This window comes from Ziziphus jujuba, chromosome 6, assembly GCF_031755915.1.
Source record: "Ziziphus jujuba cultivar Dongzao chromosome 6, ASM3175591v1".
Taxonomy (NCBI): domain Eukaryota; kingdom Viridiplantae; phylum Streptophyta; class Magnoliopsida; order Rosales; family Rhamnaceae; genus Ziziphus; species Ziziphus jujuba.
Genome location: NC_083384.1, coordinates 20,448,195 through 20,460,295, shown reverse-complemented (window position 1 = coordinate 20,460,295; position 12,101 = coordinate 20,448,195). Strand labels below are relative to the sequence as shown.

The 12,101-nt window shown below is 31.5% G+C and overlaps 1 protein-coding gene across 1 annotated transcript; it reads right to left on the bottom strand.

Annotated features, from left to right (window-relative positions):
- Positions 1-248: 248 nt before the first annotated feature.
- Positions 249-2,510, bottom strand: LOC107430292 (bifunctional adenosine 5'-phosphosulfate phosphorylase/adenylylsulfatase HINT4). Its single transcript, XM_016041124.4, has 6 exons — positions 2,274-2,510; positions 2,039-2,085; positions 1,370-1,446; positions 1,205-1,271; positions 687-764; positions 249-592 (listed from the first exon to the last, which is right to left on the bottom strand). Exons 1-6 carry the CDS (start codon positions 2,355-2,357, stop codon positions 487-489), a joined length of 459 nt encoding a protein of 152 aa, XP_015896610.3. The 5' UTR covers positions 2,358-2,510; the 3' UTR covers positions 249-486.
- Positions 2,511-12,101: the final 9,591 nt, after the last annotated feature.

The window sequence follows — 12,101 nt, the reverse complement described above, 5'->3', positions numbered from 1 at the left end:
ATGGAAATGGTTAGAAAGCTTGGTTATGTTTTTAGTTTTCAAAAAAATAAAAAACAAATACAGAAAACCAAAAACAAACACATTACCAATCTAAAAGTTCTCATTAAACCAAACAGTTCTCAATAATCCGAACAGAAGCACTAGCACCTGTAGAAGAACATCTCAGTAATCCAAACAGTTCAAATTCGATTAAAGGGCAACCACCCACAATTAACACAAATCCAAGCCAACATATTAATAGTGAAGCCTTACCAAACAATAATATTTGCATTTCTAATTGGCATCAAGTAAACAGCATTTGATTTCCAGATAAAGCATCATTATAAAAATCAAAGTTACATAATACTGTAATATCTGAAGCATCACGATACAGGTATGGGGAATAAGCAGACCCTACAAACAGAACACTGCATATAGTCAGTATTCAATATAAAGTTTTCTGGAAAACCAAATGTTTATCACTTGTAGGTGTAAATCATGGAAAAATCACACTTTTGAAACAATATGGGGTGAAGGATTTATCTTCTCCAATAACTTGCTAGCTTCAAGAAATCCAAGTGATCCCAAAGACAAGAACTTTAGATGTTTCCATCTGTGAAAATACACAAGGAATCTTCCTTATTTTGATTGAAAGTTAAATGTAAAACTTCAGGCATATAAATACTATGAAACACCAAATAGTTCACCTGGGTGTGTAGGGCAGTGCTAAACAATGGAGATGGAGATGGTTAACAGAGTTGAACGGGGGCTGATGGAAACCAAATCTGTCAGGAAAGACAAATATGCTCAAACTTGTTTTCACAACACAATTCACGTGCAAATAAGGCATTGCTTAAAAGAACTGTTTAACCAAATTGAAACACTCAAAACCAATAACAGTATGGTGTTCATCACCTATAAAACATTACAAGACAATTTTGATTTAATCAACATTTAAATGCACAAAAAATTTTCAACCAAAACATACAAGCTTACAAAAGTTCCTCTACATGTGCATGAACTATCCATTATATACATAGTACCCCAGATTATAATAACAAGCAGAACATACTGTTCAGTTAAAGATAGCATACAAATATCAGTATTGGTTAAAATATTTAAAAAGAAAAAAAAAGAATGGCTGATAGTGATAGATACTTTACAGATGGTGGAAGCAAATTGAGCAAATAACCTCTCACAAAAAGAAAGATTCAAGAGACAATACCTATATTGCAGGGATTGAGGTGCATCTCGGCGTAATAGCATTTGCCCCACTTCTAACATGTGATTTACTGAGTAAAATGAAGACGATATAACATTAGGCTAAGAAATACCATGAAGAAAAAAGGAAAAGTCCAATACAACCACATATAACTGATAAATATTATACCCAAAGTGTAGTCTTCGGATGTTTTCTGAATATCTCTAACAGTTGGAATGTGTTCTACAGGAATAACCAAGTAATGCCTACAAGGTTGGTATTCAATTTGAAAAGCTTACATTAATAATCAGCATAGGTTTAGAGAGGGGTAAAAAAAAAAAAAAACAAAAAAAAAAAAGGGAAAATCAAATAAAATATGATAGCGGTTACGAGTAGGATAAGGTGGAAGTTTATTCAAGGAAAAATTTCCCTTCAAAGGTTTCAGAGTGAAATTAATTGAAAATGTAAAAGAGTTCTTCAAGCATCAATTCCCCCAAAATCCAGATGAAGATTGCTAACTGCAACATAAAGCATAAACTAATCCAAATAATAGATAGGCTTTTCTCTTCATGCTAATCCTCCATGTACTTCTTAGTCCTTCAAATTTATCAGAAGCGTCAAAGAAATAATACAAGCATGGTCTCCCACAGTTAAAGGGTTGTCCAACCAAATAAATAAATAATTCAGAAAAATAAAAAAATTCAAAAAATTTGCAAGTACACCAACAAGTAAATGGATATAGAAATGTGAGCCAAAAATTTCCCCAAAAGATAATTCGACAAGAAGCTCAGATGAAAAGCCGTATCTATTTAATAGTATTGAAACCAAATTGAGGAGGTGATTATTCCAAATCCAAACCTGTCAGCAGCAGGGTTGATGTCCTGAAACGCAACGATTTTCTCATCCTGGAAAAAAGACACAAACCCATAAAACCAAATCAGAATCCAAATTTAACAAAACCCCTTTTCTCCAATCTGCAAAGCCCTAAAATGCAAACCCCATTTAGCGGCTCAACTTTATTAGCTACTAATAGAAGAAGATATAGAATTTACAGAGCTTCCATTGAAGAAAAAAGGAGAATGAGGAAACTCACGGAGTAGAGGAGAGTGGTGGAAGTAGATTTGCTAGCGATCTTGCAAAATATACAATCGGATTGCAAGACCGGTGCCCCCGCCATTAGCCCCCCAAAAATGTAATGCAACGCAATGCTCTTCCAAGAAGCTCGCGGGTCCGAGCCTTTTCAGCTGTTAGCGAAGGAATATAGCTTCGATTTTTTCATGTAGGGATCGCTTTCCATTTTTTTTCAGTTGCAATGCAATACACTTGAATTTTTTTTTTTTTTCATTTTTAAAAAACGAAATACTTCTTTCATATCTTTTCAATATCTATATAATAGATTTATTCAAAAACAATCGATATAATAGATTTGTAAAATAATTATTAAATTTTAATTTTTCTATTGAAAGATATATTTCTTTAGCTATGTGTAGTAGAAAAAATATTGATACGAATTAAAAATGTATAAATTTAAAAAAATATCGATGGAAATATCGATAAAGTTTTGAAAACTGTAAATTTTTAATTTAAAATATAAATTTTGATATATAAAATAATTAATATAGTAAAATAATATAAAATATAATAATCATAATATAATAATAATAAAATAATTCATAAATATTATAAATTATTAGAAATGAATAAATTATAATGTTACTTAGTACCAAAATATAAACTAATTTAACAGATTATATCAAGATACAAAAAACTCAAATTTTTTTTTTCTTTCGATGTACTACTCGATTAATAGTTTAAAAATCCATAAATATTAAATCGAAAGAAATCAAAATAATAAACAATTTTTACACTTTTATCTACTTTCTGCACTTTTATTAATAAGTTCGTTTTTAGGATAAAGCGACCAAGGCCATTGCCTTAGGACTCCAAATTATTAGGGCCCCTAATTTTATAATATATATATATATATATATATATATATTTATGTAAAACCAAGGCTCCTAATTAAAAGGTTGACAAATAATTATTACAAATATTTTAAAATAAAAAAATGAAAGTACTAATATTTATGCTAGTTTTTTAATATTAATTTATTTTTTGATTTTTTTTAATAAGATTAGTATTTATATGAGTTGATGAAATAGATTTATAGATGATAAATTAGCAGACTAATTTCAATAAATTTTGAAAAAATAAAATTGCAATAAATACATTAATGGTTTGACTAACCTAAGTTGTTGGCAAATAATTGTTAATTACTTTAATGCATTTTTCAGTTTTTCATTTAATAATTAAGAATATATATTTTCATTAAAAAAATACAAATTGGTATCTCTTTTTTTTTTTTTTTTTTTTTTTTTTTTTTTATGTAACATGACTAATACTTCTAAAAATAAAAAAAAGGCCTTCATTATATTCAAAAGTTTTTTTTTTAAAAAAATTATATTCAAAATAAATTGAGAATTTAATATATTGCATCACAGTTTTTTTTTTCTCAACTTCTTCCGAAATGGAATTATAATTTTATTTTATATATTTTATAACATATTTAGTGTATAATTTTTTTTTAATAAATATTTTAGTGTCAAACACTAAACAATATTGAGTATAAAAATAAATTCTATATATATATATAATAATAATAATTAAAAAAAGGGCAAATTCCTATGAGGCCCTATCTTCCTTTCTTGCCAAGGGCCCATGTAAGCTTGAGCCGGCCCTATTTATTAAAGAATTTAATTATTAAACAAAAACAATTAATATATTTTTTAAACATTAAAAAATCAATAAAAGAAATTTCTTCCAAATCCTTCCTCTTCTTCTTTCCCTGCCTACTCTCAGTCTTTCCCTTCTTACTACCAAATCGGTCGATCTCTTTCAGTCTTTCTCTTCCAGCCTGGTCTTCCTCTCGTCTCTTTCCCTTTCCCTTCCCTTCTCTCTTTCTCTTCTCTTTGGGCTTTGGCAGATCGCAGGTCTTCTTCTTTTTCTTCTTCTTCTTCTTGAGACAGAGGCCAGCCGATATTTCCATCCAAGATCTCCTGGACAACCGGTTTTTCCTCTTTGTTTCCACCATTGTCCATCAAAAATCAGACACTCCCATCAATTTTCGATGATTTCGCCGACAATTGTTGACTCTGGCTATATTTCTCCGGCATCTCTGAGAGAAACTTCTTCCACCCCCTATCGGTGTTGTTGATGTTCGACACATGACATTGTCGTAGATATTTCCATTGTGTCATCAATTTTTGCTTCACTGGTTGTGTGAAATGAGTCGTATCGCGATGGTCCGTCTCATTTAAAAGTTGATTCATTTGTGTTTATGTCGTATTTATATTAATTTATTTATCTTTGTTATTGTGTTCGTATTAGCCTATTTAGTTTTTATGTCATATCAAACATGTTATGGGTCCATACATATAATTATATATGTCAGTGTTGTGTTTGTAATGAACAGGGAAGAAAAAGTCATCAAGAACATCGGAATTTCGACGACAATATCATATATCGGTGACTGGCAACACCGAAAGAGAGGGGGGAAAGAATATCTGTCTGTGATGTCAAAAAAATATCGTCTTTGCCGTAAAATATCGCTGGTATCACCTAAAATCGATGGGAATCTTGGAAATCTGATGGATAATTATGGAAATCCGGTGGAGAAGTTGGTTGTCGATGCCTTTGTGATGGAAATCTCTGCTATCTCCCATGGAAATCAAAAACCCTTTCTCAGCCGAAAACCATCCCTTTTTCTATGCAAAATAGTGATGGGTCATATTGCATATTAATTTTCTCTGCAGCTAATGTTTTAGATTTTTCCTACATCTATGAAAGCTCCAACCGCGTGGAATTCTTTAACTCCACATAATTAATCTCATTGGGTTGGGTTGATTATGTATATAGAAATTACTCAAAAGGCTTGCCCAAGTTTTTCTTATTGAAAATTTTCAAGAAAAAGAGCAAGAATAAGTGTAATCAAAACAAGTATAGAATTATTTGTCTATATACTCGATGATTTTTCAATCCCAATTCATGGATACAAATTTCTCTTCAAGCTTTTGTTTATTGTCATCTTGAATGGCTGAAAACATTTTTTTAATACCTTGATAATCCTGATTGTCAGAGAAGAGAAAAAGTAGAACATGGCAAAGAAAGAAAAAACATGTAATTTAGTTTCATCTAATTTTTTTATGGGTTCTGCACTTTTGCTATCTGAAGCACCACTACACCACCACCACGGCACCACGAGTCCTTGGAGTTGGAGAAGCAAATTCTGGCGACGACGCACTGTGTGCTTCTCGAGAAAATAGACAAGGATGGTTTGATCGATGAGGGCAAAAGAACATGTCCTCTTTGCATATCAAAGTTGTTGCTCCATGAAGAAGAATAAGATGATCATAAAAATGAACAGCTTGGATTTGAGGAGACAAAGGGGGATCACAAAGAAAGGGAATGGAAATGGAAATGAGATTTTTTTTTTTTTTTGGTGGTGAATTTTCGTTTTATGCTTGAAAAAGAATGTATAGCATTTTACTTTTTTTTTAATATAAATTTTTTATTGTTTATTTATTTATTTTTTAATTTTACAATTGGAAAAAATAGATTATTTTGTTTTGTTTAATTATATTTTGATGGTTTAGGTTATTTATTATTTGATAATGATTATGAAGAAAAAAACACAAAGTCAATTATCTTTTCAATATTTTAATTCAACATTTATATATGTGGACTTTCAAAGTTTGCCTTAATTATAAATTATTTTCTAACAATAATTTTAATTGCAAGTGATCCACTGGTTTGGTTAAGAGGTGTAAAGAAGGTTATGGTGGAGTGTAAAGCAGTTGATTGTGGTAGGCCATTACTTTTTTATTTACAATAATTTTTAATATTTATGAACTATTTTATTATTATTGTATTTTTTTTACATTATTTTACCATATTAATTGTTTCATATGTAAAAATCTATATTTTAAATTAAATATTTATAATTTTAAAATTTTATCGATATTTACATCAACATTTTCATAAAATCATACCCTCAATATTTCCGTCGATGTCGATATTTTCATCACTGGTAATGAACACATATTGTGCTCGTTTCAGAAATGATTTATGTTTATTTACATGCCAAATATATTTTATATATTTTTAAAGGTATAAATTATAATTGAATAAAAATGATCTAAAATAAATTAAATTACTGTAGAAATAATATGCTTTATTATTTAATTGGTAGATAACACAATAAGTATCTGTAAAAAATAATAATAATAATATTACTAATAAATTTATATTTAATAAATGAAAAATTAATGTCTTTTATGTTTATAATAATTGTTATAAATTTGTGATATAATAAATAGTAAATAAACTAAGGATAAAATGCAGATTAGTACCTTTTAGTTTCACATTTTTTCAGTTTGATATCTGTAAAAAATTTTTTGATAGATAATGCCCTATATTATCCAAACATTAAAACCAAACTATTTATGTTAAAAAATTGGTCATGTGATCCTCACCTGACAACCAAAACAAGTTTTGTTAAAAGTTTGTGTCTTTTTAAGGAAATATTTAAAGGGAAAATGGTTTAAAAATTGAAAATACAGAACAGGAGATAAAGAAGGAAGTAATGAAGAAAAGGGGTGAGATGTTTTCAAACAGTTCGATTCATTCAACAGAGTTGTAATTCAACTGTGAAAAACCACGTCCTATTGTGGTGAGAATGCTAATGATCAGCACTAACCCTGGAAGGAGGTTTTACTGATATGATACCCATTAGGTATGTTCATGAAAACATGCCTGTACCCGTACAACTGACAACCCGCTGAGGTGCTGATCCTATATAGTTGAAGACCGGGCCAATCACTAGACTTCAAGCTAAAAGATTTAAGGACAACCTGGCTGGCTTTATACAAGGAGTTATCAATTCTCAAAAGGGCTTGTCAATACCCGAAGATTCAAAGCCTGTTTTAAGCATATAAGTGGTGGAGGTTGATATGGATCAGGGTAGTTGTTTTAATGCATTTACGGATTCTGGACAGCAAGGAATGGGTTCAACACTTCATAAACTTAATTTATATCACTAAGAGCTCATGGAATAAAGTCAAGGCAGAAGCAAAAGCATTTAAGAAAGTCATTTGCGCATGAAAGGGCTTTTTGGCCTAAATTGCTGTATTTGGCGCTGACTTTGCTGTATTTTGTTGAGTTGGCATTTTCTCTTTGTCCAAGCAAGGGAAATGTATGGGAATCATAATTAATTCTATTTGAGATCCTACATGGCACATTGGATATGATTTAGAGCCTTTACAAGCTGGAAATTGGTCAAAAATAACTTAGTTGTCAAACGAGTCAATTAGTTTCCTAATTTGAATTTGACTTTTTGTTTTAGGAAACTATCTTATATTTTGTTCTTTATTTAATTATTTGTTGGACAAATTAACTTAGGAAAGTTAATTATAAATTAATTAATTCCTAATTCAAAAATAAAGGAATTAATTAATATAATTTAGTTTAGGAAAATAGTGTGAAAATCAACCAAGCAAGGTTTCCTACTCTCTATGGCCAGTTTTGACTAGTCTTTTAGGGTTTTTATGTTGTTCTTTCAAAGCCTATTGAAGGGCTTATTTTCAATGAGAAAATAGCATACATATTATTAAGAAAATTATTTGTGAAAAAAATTCTCTTTGTTCTCTTTGAACACTTAAAACACCATTAGAGAGTGAGCATTTTAGTTTGACTTATCAATAGGATATCCAAAACCTATTGTGGCGTCTTCATCATATACCAAGGTTTCTAATCACAAGTTGATTAGGGGTTAAGGTGGCCATTAAATTCTGAACTTAATTGTGATTCGGGCTAATATAATACGGATTTATGAGCAAGTCGACCTAGGTTCATATCATTTGGTATCAGAGTCGAATTTTGTTTAGGTTTGATCTATCTTATTTGCTTTATTTTGTTTTGTGTTAATCTGCAATTTTAGCATTAGGTTAAGGCTGCATCTATTCTACACATTCTGCATATAATTGTTTTTCGTTAGTCAAATTAGGTTTCCTTGTTTTATCTTATTTTTGCTTCCTAGTTTGTTGGCTGTCTGCACCATTGTACTTGTTAATTTGGTTTATTGTTGATTTTTTTATTTGATATTTTAATCTTAATTATTTGTATTTATATATTAAAAAAAAAGAAAAAAAAGGAAAAAAAAGAGAGGTTTGAAAGCATTTTGCATAAATCCTAAAAATTATGCAATTTGATTTTGTTTGGAGTGTGGTCTCGGGTTTGGTGAAGTTTTTGGCTTTGGAATTGCAATTTTTGGTGTGATTATTGCTACTGAAGTTGATTTATATTCTGTGAGTGTTAAAAAAGCAAAAAAAAAAAAAAAAAAAAAAACAAGCCGAAGATTTAAAAAAAAAAAAAATTTGTAAAAGGCCTGTTTTGGTTGAAGTTTTGAGTTTGCATCTGTTTGCTGGAAAATTGTTGGAGTTACTGAATTATTATCTATTTATTCAATATTTGACTGCTGGAAAATTGAATTTTGAGTGCTAAAATTGTATGAATTAAAATTGGTAAAGGATTTGACATAAAGACTTAAATTACAAGAATAACAATCAATAACTATTCCCTATTTTGTCGAACTGATTTTTGTTCGTGCTTTGAATCTTTTTCCTAAATTTTATCCTTAAATTTTTGGTTTCTTTATATTCTGGACCAGTATATATTGATTCCAAAATTTCATTGATATTTGATCTTATTTGGATTAGTTAAGCCGAGATTAAGTTTTGTCCATTCACTCGGTATTTCTTCGTTTTAGTTGCTGTTTTGTTGATAAGTTAAATCAAGGCATACTTGTGATCTAGTTGTTTTTATGTGTGTTTTAATTAGAGCTTTGAGATAATTCTTTGAGTGAAAAAAGGCAAGAGAGTGTGAGCTTAAAAGAGGGTTAAAAGTCGAAACTAATGTGCAAACACGAGTGTCGAGACCTTATTTGAGTGAAACATGTGAGGGAGTGATTTTGCTAAGGATTTTTGCATTATTTTTACTAACAAGGCAGATTCTAGAATGAGAAGAGGAGATCAATCATTTAGAATTAATGAAGAGGAATTCGTGGGGTTGAAGGGTAACACTCGAGCAACGGGAAGTGGAGGTAAACCTACAGACATGATGGCGATCTTGGAACAACTTCAAAGGATGAATGCTCATTTTGATCACCTAGATCAAAGGATGGACAGATTATAAACATCTTAAGGTAGATCGAATCCAAGGTAAGAATTTTATGGAGACCAAGGACGAGGATAAGGAGGTCAAGGAAGGCTTAGGGAGGAATTTGAAGGAGGTAATTTTGGAGATGATTTTGAAGAGTGGGTTGATGATATTTTTGCTTACCAAGAAAGGCCAACCCATGGGAGACTAGCTAGAGAAGAATATGATGATCTTGGAAACATTAAGGTCAACATACCACCGTTCATGGGAAAGAGTGATCCAGAAGCCTATCTAGAGTGGGATGAGCAAATGGAGATGATTTTTGATTGTCATAACTATTCCGAGGTTAAGAAAGTTAAATTGATAGCTTTAGAGTTTGGATATTATGCACTCCCATGGTGGACTAATGAGCAAGGTACTCGAAGGAGAGTTGGAGATGAACTTATTGCCACTTGGCGACAAATGAAATGAGCCATGAAAAGAGGTTTGTACCAAGTCATTACCATAGGTTCCTCATCAAAAGCTTTAATCATTAACTCAAGGAAGTAGGACCGTGGAGGATTATTGTAAGGAGATGGAGATGCTCATGATGAGGTTTAGCATAAATGAGGATCGAGAGAAACCATGGCAAGGTTTTTGGGTGGTTTGAATCGTGATATCGTTTTCAAGAGACGCTTCATGTGGCCATCAAAATTGAAAACCAATTCAAGAGGAGGGGAAGCTTATGGTTTGGAGGTGGTTCAAGAAATGGGAGGATAAATCCAAGAGTTTGGAGACGCAATCCCACATATGACACCAAGCCAAAACTGAAGTATGGTGATGAAAGCACCAATCAGCAGAAAAGGGAAGTCAAAACTGAATCTGTTCAAGCACCAAGAACTGAAGGTAAATATGATCCTAAACTTTCTAGAACTCATGACATTGTGTGTTTTAAGTTCCAGGGATGAGGACACATTGCCAATCAATGCCAAATAGGAGGATCATGGTGTTGAAAGGTAATGGAGACTTAGAGTCTGAAAGTGGGGAATACAAGGGAGAGGCCGAATTTGTTGATGAAGAACATGAGGGATTCAAAACACTCAAGGCTTCAAGGGCTGAATTGAGTTTTGTGACAAGAAGGGTTTTAACCGTGTACAAAGATGAGTATCAAATTCAAAGAGAGAACATCTTCTCCACTCGATGTGAAATTCAAGGTAACATATGTAGTATGATAGTTGATAGTGGAAGTTGTGCTAATGTAATTAGTAATTTGGTAGTTGAAAAATTAGGATTAGCAACCATTAAACATCCAGAACCATATAAATTACAATGGCTTAATGATAGTGGTGAGATGAAAGTAAACAAATAAGCTAAGGTACAATTCAACATTGATAAATATGTGGATGTTGTATCGTGTGATGTTGTTCCCATGCATGCTGATCATATTTTATTAGGGAGACCACAGCAATTTGATGAGGATACCACACACTATGGAAAAGAGAATTCCATTGTTTTTAAATTCAAGGGAAAAAAAGTTAAGTTGGAGCCATTAACTCCAAAGGAGGTTTTTAGAGACCAATTACAAATGCAACAAAGGAGGAAGATCGAAAAGCTAAAGGAGAGGTCTAGTGTGGCACCTACGGTTGCACCACCTATCCATGAGGACAAAACCGAGCTTGCTATCTAAGGTAAGTATTCTAAAACCCAAATTGATTGGAAAGAGCAAGAAAAACCCGAGAGTGAGAGAAACAACAAAAGCCGAGAGTGGTGAGAGAAAAGGTGAGTCCGTGAGTGAGAAAGAAAGAGAGAGGAAAGAGAAGAAAAAGAAGAATTTTTATCTTAGTTTTAGGGAAGTTAAAAAGGCATTTTTGAGTGATAAATCCTTACTGGTCATGATTTATAAAGATGTTTATTTAAATGATCAAGCTAACCCTGACGAACTTGAATTGCCAAGTTCTATCTCTTCTTTTTTACAGAATTTTGAAGATGTCTTTCCAAAGGAGTTTCCTTATGGTTTATCACCTATCCGAGGGATTGAACATCAAATTGATTTTGTGCCGGGAGCTATAATTCCTAATAGGCCTGCATATAGGAGTAATCTCGAGGAGACAAAGGAGCTACAAAGGTAGATAAGTGAGTCGCTGGACAAAAGATATATTCGTGAGAGTATGAGTCCATGTACTGTTCCTATTTTGTTAGTACCTAAAAAAGGTGGATCATGGCATATGTGTGTAGATTGTAAGGCTATAAATAATATTACCATTAAATATAGACATCCCAATTCCTAGGTTAGATGATATGTTAGATGAATTACATGGTGCATGCATGTTTACTAAAATTGATCTTTGGAGTGGGTATCATCAAATTAGGGTGAAAAATGTGATGAATGGAAAACCTTATTTAAAACTAAATATGGTTTATATGAGTGGTTAGTAATGCCTTTTGGTTTAACTAATGAACCTAGCACTTTTATGAGACTAATGAACCACGTTATACGCCCATTCATTGGAAAATTTATGGTTGTTTATTTTGATGATATTGTTGTATAGTAGGCATTTAGATGAGCATGTAGAACATCTTAGGTTATTGCTAACCTCAAAAAGTGTGTTTTTTGTAAAGATGAATTGGTTATTCCAAGTTGAAAGCAATCCAAGAGAAACCTACATCTATTATCTAAGTGAGGAGCTTTCATGGTTTCGCTAATTTCTATCAAAGATTTGTCATGGATTTT

Coding starts and splice junctions, on each gene's coding strand:
- LOC107430292 (XM_016041124.4), bottom strand. CDS start 2,357: ATGGCGGGGGCACCGGTCTTGCAATCCGATTGTATATTTTGCAAGATC. Junction 1,447..2,038: donor ATCAACCCTGCTGCTGACAG/GTTTGGATTTGG, acceptor CCAACCTTGTAG/GCATTACTTGGTTATTCCTG. Junction 1,272..1,369: donor ATCCGAAGACTACACTTTGG/GTATAATATTTA, acceptor CATTTTACTCAG/TAAATCACATGTTAGAAGTG.